The sequence below is a fragment of the Hirundo rustica genome, chromosome 1, assembly GCF_015227805.2.
Source record: "Hirundo rustica isolate bHirRus1 chromosome 1, bHirRus1.pri.v3, whole genome shotgun sequence".
NCBI classification, from domain to species: Eukaryota; Metazoa; Chordata; class Aves; order Passeriformes; family Hirundinidae; genus Hirundo; species Hirundo rustica.
In genome coordinates this window covers 108739180-108748292 of record NC_053450.1, presented here as the reverse complement: position 1 = coordinate 108748292, position 9113 = coordinate 108739180, and the positions used below count along the sequence as shown (strand labels likewise).

General features: G+C 49.1%; 1 protein-coding gene across 1 annotated transcript in view; it reads left to right on the top strand.

Annotated features, from left to right (window-relative positions):
• The first annotated feature begins 1043 nt into the window (after positions 1 to 1043).
• EEPD1 (endonuclease/exonuclease/phosphatase family domain containing 1) overlaps positions 1044 to 9113 on the top strand; it is a 62667-nt gene continuing 54597 nt past the window's right edge. Inside the window, exon 1 of the mRNA XM_040076821.2 lies at positions 1044 to 1934. Coding sequence (XP_039932755.1) covers positions 1081 to 1934 — 854 coding nt within the window. The 5' untranslated portion in view covers positions 1044 to 1080. The remainder of the gene's footprint in view (positions 1935 to 9113) is intronic.

Sequence of the window (9113 nt, the reverse complement as noted above, 5' to 3'; positions counted from 1 at the left end):
TGGACTGCTGTGGCTCTCAGGGCATGAACAAACTATGTTAAAGCCAGCTGAGGCACTCGGGCAATAAATACACAGCCACGATTTTGGTGCAGGATGAGGTTACTCTCAGGGAAGGGCTAGGCATACTGCAGACCATCACCCCGGCTGAGGCAGACCTAGTATACAGACCTAACGCGTCAAAAGCATCAGTCTGTGGAGAGTTTCAGATTGTTTAGCACTCTCACAATTGCTTGAGAGGTAAAAAAAAAAAAAAAAGGGAAAGGAAAAAAGTGCAGACTTTACCCCGATGTATAAAGGCATAGCGCCTGCAGGAGCACAAAACATGAGGCTTTCACGAGGTGTGAAAACACACCAATGCCCCACCAGCCGCACAGAGACGAGCCCAGGGAACTTCTGGGACAGCAATGCTGCAGGGAGCGTCTAAACACCGGAGACTTCAGTGTCTTTTCACCTGGGGACGGAAAAAGCCTGCCCTCAGCGGCCAGGCGACGGCACTGGGGACTTAGTCCCCCTGTGCCCCCGCGGGAAGGAAGCGGTCAACCCTCCTCCTCGCCCTCGGCGGGGCCGGGGCCGGGTCCCGTGGGCAGGGAGCCGCGGCGGTGGCGGTGCCGGTGCCGGTGCCGCCCAGCCGGGCCGGTGCCCGCGGTGCCCGGGCGGGGGCGGGCGCGGCGCGGGTGACGCCCGGGGGGCGGTGGCGGCGGCGGCGGCCCCGCCTCGCCCGGCCGAGGGGCGGGGGCTCCCGCAGAGCTACTACTACCGCGGCGGGGCGCGGGGCAGCGGCGGCTGCGAGCGCCGGGGGCCGGAGCGGAGCCGGGCGGGCAGCGGCTGCGGAGGCTCCTCCGGCGCTGGGGAGCGGCGGTGCCCGAGGAGGAGGAGGAGGAAAGGTGCGGGGGCCCCTCGCGGGGCGCAGGGTTCCGCTGGCCGGGCGTGTGTGGCGGCGCGGGTCTGTCCGCCGCTGCCCCGCCGCCGCCCGGTCCGTCGCCGGCCTCCCGCGGAGGTCCATGAGTCGCGGGCGGGCAGCCCCGGCAGCGCCCCGCGCCCGCTACCCCGGCTCCGGCAGCGGCCCGTGGCGGCGGTGAGATGGGGGGCAGCCTGGGCTGCCACCGCTCCATCCCCCGCGACCCGGCCGACCTGTGCCACAGCCGCAAGTTCAGCGCGGCGTGCAACTTCAGCAACATCCTCGTCAACCAGGAGAGGCTCAACATCAACACGGCCACGGAGGAGGAGCTGATGACCCTGCCCGGGGTCACCCGAGTGGTGGCCCAGAACATCGTGGAGTACCGCGAGTACATCGGCGGCTTCAAGAAAGTGGAGGACCTGGCGCTGGTGAGCGGAGTGGGGGCGGCCAAGCTGGAGCAGGTGAAGTTCGAAATCTGCGTGAGCAGCAAGGGCAGCTCGGCGCAGCACTCGCCCAGCTCCACGCGCAAGGACCCGGCCTCTGAGCACCACCTGTCCGCCACCAAGATCAACATCAATACGGCCACCCCGGCACAGCTCATGAGCATCCGTGGCATCACTGAGAAGATTGCCAACAGCATCGTGGACTACCGTAAAGAGCACGGGCCCTTCAAAAGTATCGAGGACCTGGTGAGGATGGACTGCATCAATTCCTCCTTTCTGGACAAAATCAGGCACCAGATTTTTGCAGAGCGCTCCAGGCCCCCTTCAACGAACACCAATGGTGGCCTCAACTTCATGGCCAAGCCTCACCCCAGCCCCACCTCTCTAAGCCTCCAGAGTGAGGACTTGGACTTTCCTCCCGGGGGTCCAACCCAGATCATATCCACTCGGCCCTCTGTGGAGATGTTTGGGGGGGTGAGAGATGGCAGACCCGTCTTTAGGGTGGCTACGTGGAACCTGCAAAGCTGCTCCATCGAGAAGGCCAACAACCCAGGCGTGCGGGAGGTCGTGTGCATGACGCTGCTGGAGAACAGGTAAGAGGCAGCACCTGACCCGTAGGCCCAGCTCCACGCAGGATTATAGGCTCATACCTTTGAGGTTTGGATGCTGTAGAGTCTTGTTGTTATCCTACTGGGACTCACTCCTTCCTAGGATTACTAAATGTTTCCCAATTCTTGCATGAAACGCTGTTTGAGTCATAATGCTGGGACCGTAGTGGCTGTCCCTTGATAAGGCTGCTATAACCCTCAATAGGCAGTGGAGCTCCTGAGGAGCTGTGTACACACAGCTGTGCAGGGGGGACTGGGCTGTTTGTTACACTCAGTCACCATAGGCCTGCTGATGGTTGGTCAAGGGTTGTTTCTCCATTAAGAGCCTTTTGAACATGTCATGGAGAGCTGCCTTTCCTGCCAGAAGCTGGGGGCAGTAGCAGGGGAAGGGCAGTGTAACAGGTGTGGAATGCCACAGCTCATCCCGCAAGGGTGACACAGCTTGTTAAGCAGTGGTCATGGGGCACCTTCTGAGCTGGAGGGACTGTTCATCCTTGGGGGTATGAGACATGGAGCACCTGCCCGGGGAGGTTGTGCTGTCCTTGTGCCAGGCTCTGTGTCCTGACTGCACCGAGCAAGGTCACTTGGTGGTGTGGCCAACAGGATAGTACTTCAGGTGCTAATGAAAAGCTGAGAGTTTGGGTTTTGTTTTTTGTCTGTAATTGGATAAGAGTGCTGGGGGATGTCTGTCTTACTAAACTTTCTGCTGGACACAGAAATGTAGATTGCAATAAGCATTTTGAAATAACTCCAGCCCTTCCTTTTTCATGTGTCAAATCTGTCCCAGCTGATCTGGCGTTTAGTGTACAACAGAGGTAGAGTAACTTTTCTCTCTGGCCGCCACTCAGACTTCCAGCAGAAAATGAATAGGGGCAAGGGACTCTTGGGCTTCTGTGAAAGAGATGTTGTGGGAAGGGGAAGTGCTGATGAACTGTTATCTCTGTCCTTTTCCAATAATATGCTGAATAACAGCTCTTGTCAATGTGGTTGCAGTGGTCAGCTGTGTGAGCAGGATGGTGACAGTGATATGAAATCCTGTGTTGCAGTACAGTATTTGTGGTCAAGGATACCTCTGTTGTGCACTGCTTGGGAGCCTGGTTCTCCCGCATAGGAAACATCTGTCATCTCACAGCCACCACTGTTTGATACCCAAAATGAAGATGATAGACCAGCAGGGTAATTGAGATGTTACACTGTAACATCTAGCAGTATTCTGCTTCACTACTTCAGGTATCCTGTGCTTTCCCCTTTGTCTCCACTCTCTCTTGGTGTGTATATATATTTGTGTGTGTGTATATATATATATATATATATATATATATTTAAAGCATCTGGTTGGCTGGAGTGGAGCTGCTGGGGAAAGAAACTGAGATTATCATTAGTCTCAAAATAAATCTAATATTCCAGTTTTGGAAGGAAAGTGACTTTGGTGATTTATTTTTATTTTTTATATGTATATGTAAAGGATTTTTAAGGACTTCATACAGTAAAGTGTTAACTGTCACTTCTGCAGCTTCAGCATTTTGGGGGACCAAGCTCCAAACAAGATGGCCCACCTATTATAAAAACCAGGGAGATGTAGTGGCTTGCAAAATAAAGCTGCCTTAGCCCAAGCTGACTGCTGTGGATGCAGAGTGTGTCCCTGGAAGTTTGTTTTACTTTTGCTCTTAGACTGCATGGTGCTTAGTTTCTGTCCAGCTTAGCCAACAGGCACTTAGTTGTGCTGGGTGCTCTGAAATTTCTCCCGGATACTTTGAAGTTCCAAAGGAGCCTGATAGAAGTACTTGTTTTTGTAGTGTTTTATTGCACATATCTGTGTCATCAATCACACAGGGTGACTACGATGCAATTGTTTTCTGTACTTGATCAAATTTGTGATAACGTGAGAAACTGGAAAGAAATGAGAGCAACGTGCATCCACAGACAAGCCTACAAGACTTTCCTGGGAAAATAAATGTGGGAACAGAAAAAAGCAACGCTATGCAGGAAAAAAATATACGTTGGGAAAAGCCATACACAGCAACTCGGGGATGAATTTCCTCTTGCTTGCGTGAGCATTGCTGGGGTCAGTGGAGCTTTGCAGCTGTAAAACAGCCTCAGCTGAGGCCAGAAACTGCCTTCATTCTGCTTTTGAGCTCCATGGTCCCCCTGCCAGCTCAGGTCACATACCCTGGGAATAGACAGAATGCCTTGCAAACTAATCTTTGCCCAGGTAAATCAACTTCAGTAGACAGTAAGCTGGAGAAATTCGCCTCTTGCTTCTCCAAGCAAGAATATATCACTGCATGGGGCTCACCAGCACTTCAGCCTCACGAAATCCAGGGCTGTGTTCTCAAGGTGCTCTGGGGGTGTCCCATATGTGTTTCTCAAGTCTCCAGCTATGACCCAAGCTGCTGGAGGTGGTGGATCTGAAGGCTGCTTGGCCTGACAGTAGGTGCTCTTGTGAGCTGTGCTAATGGGCACCTGCTTGCTGCAGCCCTTATGTGCATGAATGAGCTCCTCCAGCTGAGCTGCCTAACCTGGTTTCTTAAGTCCAGAAATAAAGCACAGCACGTCAAGAAGATTAGTAAAACTATGTAAAGAGAAGCAAAGAATCTTAATTTTACATACTGGGTGCTTTTATGCCAGTTAAAAGGCTTGCCTTGGGCCTTGCTTTGGGGTTTGCTTTTTAATTTTTTTTTTTGGTTGGTTGGGGTGTTTGTTTGTTTGTTTTTTAATGACCCGGTCCCAGCAAGTAGCTTTAAAACCCCTTGGGCTTGTTCTTTCAGGTGTTAACAACAGGGAAAAGTACTGCTTCTTTCCGGGTGAGGCTACAAGGCTGAGCTCCTCCTGTCTTCCAGCCCTTAGCACTGAGGGAACAGTTGTGCAGGAAGGAGAGAGGGCCAGACTTTCATTCAAACTAAACAAGAAGCAAGAAAATGTCATATTGTAACCTGCTGAAGGGAGGAGAGGGGGAAAAAAAAAATGTAATTCAAAGTCTTCACGCTTGTTTTCAGAAGTGCTAAATTTCTGAAGAGCAGTGAAGGGAATGTACACTAAATCAGTAAGCATGACTACTACTGCTAAGCTATTTTGAAATTCACTGCTGTAGTGCAAAAATAATGAAATACAGCAAGGTCCTCACCTTCTTTTCTCATATTACAAGGATCTATGTTTATCATAGTGTTTGAAGGAGCGAGGTGTTTTCATTCAGAGGACTAGAGGGTAATTTTAGAAGAGCTTAACATGATGAACGAGGAGGCGAGCATGACACATAGTTGGATTGAAGTATCAAGTCTGGGGTGAATTTGCCCAAACCTGTGGTGTTTCTTGCAGGTGTTGTTCAGAAAATCTGGGATTTATTGACAGAGAGTCAGAGTTGGCCTGTCTCTGGCGATGCAGGTCATCTCCTCTATCTGACTTCCATGTCCTTCCTATTCTCAGAGGGAATGAGGGAACCAACTGTTTCTTCTCACCAAAAAAAAAATAAAGACTTTGGCTAAGAGCAGTGTGATCAAAAGGGCAAGTTTAGGTCAAAGGCAACAAGTGTTTTTGTGGAGAATAAGTAGCCCCATGTTTCCAACCCCAGAGGATGTTTCCTCTGGACAAAAATGGTGGAAGTACCCCAGAATTGTCCCACAACCCCAGGTCCATAGGGAAGGATGCTTTTGCCACTCCTTATCCATACCTGCCTCAGGCTGTCCCTCCTTGCCATAAACTGAGCTTGTGGCTCCTGTGACGCCCTGTGACTGCTTCCTCTGGCTGTCAGGGTGCCAGCTGGGTGATCCCAGGAAGAAGTGTGGGGCAGGTGTGTGCAACACTGACTGACAGACAGGGCACTGTAAAAGGTGCAAACTCCAGTCTGACTGTGTGCTTCAAAGTCTGCAGGTAGCCAAGGGCAGTGACCAGTTGTGCACCTTCCCCAGCTTGGTTTTCATGGAGGTTTTCCTACTGGTTTTCATGATGCTTTATAATACGGAGCAGCAACTTTGTGAAGACCTCTTAACTATTCTTTTTTCTTGTCATCACACTTTGCAGTTGACTGAATGAAAATTGATAGAGGGTTTGAAGGCCAGGACTTGTACTCTGTCTAAAGGAGAGGAACCGTGTGTCAAGACAATGGTGGGTCCAAAGGTCCACAGAGCCCAGCTCCATTTCCTTTCAGACATCAAGCAGTTCAATCTGTTGTTTCCTTCTGCTCCTTTCTTTGGTCAGCTTCTTGGTGCAGTTACATCTTCTACACGCAAAAAGTGTAAGTAATAAAGCCTTAACGCTTGTTGCAAAAACTGCAGAACCACAGAAGAGCCCAGGTTGAAAATGATCTCAGAATATCATCTGACCCAGCCTTTCCTGGGAAGGAGAGCCTGGATGAAATTATCTATCACTGTGTCCAAACACACAGGCTAGAGATTTGAAAACCTCTAGCAGTGTGGTTCTACATCTGTAGGAGGCTGTTCCGATGATTGACTCCTTTCACTATAAAATAAGTTATTATTTGAATGCCTGTAGAGTAACAAATACAAATATCAGTATAAGGTTTGTACTTAGCACTGGTGGTGTTCTTTTTTTTACTTGACATGGAGAGCAAACCTTAGGAACATGTCAGTCCTTCTTTCTTCCCAAGGTCTGTAACTGGTTAGCTGTTTTCAGTTTGCTTAGACAGAAGCATGGCGGTCTCTCAAAGGCAAGAAGTTAATCTCAATTTCTCTGCCTAAGACTTAAATCAGTGTTCCAGCTGGGGGAACAGTAGGTAAATCTCAGCCCAAAATTGCTTCCTGGGAGGCAGTGGGTAGATAGGCAAACCCTGGGTAACCGTTGCTGTGCCACCATACTTGAAACTTCCTCTTCTTAGCCTTACCTACTCCAGGAGACCTTAAGCGCATCCTTTTGTCACCTAATAAAAAGAGAAGTTTCTGAGCCAACCTCTGAAGCAGTCTCTTCCTATTAAGACACGAGGAAAACGTAATCTTGCTCAGGCCCCTGCACTAGGCGCTGGAGGCAGGAGAACCACTTTTGCCATTGTTCCACTACACTAAATAACAGGGTGGGGCTTTTACTTCCCACTCAAGTCTCTTAGCCTGGGCTGAGAGGTGGGGTTTTACAAGGGCCAGTTCTTTGCTACTGGGGCTTGTTAATTTGCTTGGGAAGGGGTATGGTGTGGTACCTTGCCTCCAGGATTGTATTATGTTTCCCATCAAGGTGATGGAAAACGGTAGCACCCCACAGAACAGACATCATAGTTTATCATGGTAGCGGTGATGGTTGTACTTCCCTGCTTCAGAGGCTCATCACCAGCTTGTATTTGTTGTTTCTACGCTGTTTCTGAAGCTCTCGGTGGTCGGTCAAAGCCCCAAGGTGCATCTGTTTTATATCTCTTTCTTTGTAAAGCTACTTGGTTTTCCCTCCATTGGGTTAAGCTGGAGCCTTGCCAAGAATAATTCCCTTGCAAGAAAAGATCAGGAAAGAGGGCCTGGCTCGCGTAACCTGACCGTGCTAATAAGTCTTAAACAGCAAAAGAACAAATACTCCCTCTTCTCCTTATGTAATAGAGAGGAAATCCTGCCTCCTGCAACTTCAGAGAAAACTTGAGAAAAAAGGAATTGTTAGATGATATCATTTATGTGCACTTCACAAAGAGATTTTAATGAGTAGTAGAAAAAAATGATCCATATAAAGCCACCATTAATTTGCACTTTCTGATACCTCAGAGGACAAAAAAAAAAAAAAGGGGGGTGATGGAAGAGCTGTTGTTTTGGGGGTTGACTTTTTTTGGGTTTTATTGTTGTTTTCTTTTTCCTCCACCTGCATGAGACCAATGATATTTTACTTACAGCAGGCTAGTGGGAGCCTTAAACTGCCTTCTGCATACCATGTGGCATGGGAAAGCAGCAGCCCAGACCCTGAGTTATATAGCTTTCCAGTGAAATGAAACTCGACTGATTTACTCCTGTTCAGGTTTTGGGCCCCTCCTCTGCCTGTGTAAAATCGCATGAAGGCTGCCAAGCTTAATGCTAGAGAGTGCTGCCCTCTCGCTGGGGGTTAGGGCTCCTCTGAGGTACTGCTCCTGCCCTGGACAGGGGTTCCAGCCCCTTTCAGGACTCCTGCTGGGGAAATAGGTGGTGTCAGTTTCAAATTAATCAAGTAATACATTAATTTAATTCCATTTCCGAATTTCTGCTTCATATGGATGTGGTACTGAGCCCCTCTACAAGGGCATCACCCGCTCCTTCTGCAGGAGATGGGCTGCTTTTCGAGATGCTTTGCTGCTCCTGGGTCTTTGCAGGAGAGATCAAAAGCAGAGGGTGGACTTGCAGAAGGACTGTGAAATGTGTATGTCATCCCTGTGTCCAGACACTTGGAGAAGGCATCTGGAGCCACATGCTCTGCAGGAGATCTCAGAGGTGAATGCACTGAGCTGTTTGATCCTGCTTGGTCTCTGTTGCTGCAGCCCCCACAGCTTTCCTTCCTCAGACATGACACAGGAATGTAGGACAGGCCCTTGAAATTACCCCCAGTAGCCTTTCCAGGGATTTTCTGTTTTAAATGGAGATCTGGGCATTGTTTTACCTTTTCACAACTGCAGTTTCAGCCTGTTTCCTGAACATTCAAGAGCTGTATCCAACCAGTCATTTTTATCAGCTTTAAAGTTGAGAATGTGGCTGGAAAAATATAAAGGCTGGTTTATCCATATAAAATAAACATTATTTTTCTCCTTTTTAAAATTATAACCATGCCCTGCCACTGCTATTTGTGCCATAAAGCTTCACTAAAATGAAAACAGATTAGTGAGGAAGAAGTTTGTTCATATATTATTCTTTTCTCCCAAAGTGTGTAGTTGATACATCTGGCAGCACTTAATGGCCACATAGTTTCAACCCATGCCTGCTTGACTGTTTTGCACATGTTATTTTGTGTCACTGGATTAATGTTGCACATTGCAGGTATTTTGGTAAACCGGAGCTGCCAGCTTCTTCCTGCCGATCCTGCAAGATTTGCTTTATTCCATGTGGCAAAGATTAAATGGGTTGGCTGATTTATGGTACTAAATTCGTGAATTATTAAGTGATATTGTACTACCTGTTCCTGAATCACAAGCAGAGGCCACAAGACTATAACCTCATCCTGCTTGACTTTTCAGAAAGCTTGTCCCACATGACTGTAGCAGACAGACTAGGTACCTAGGCA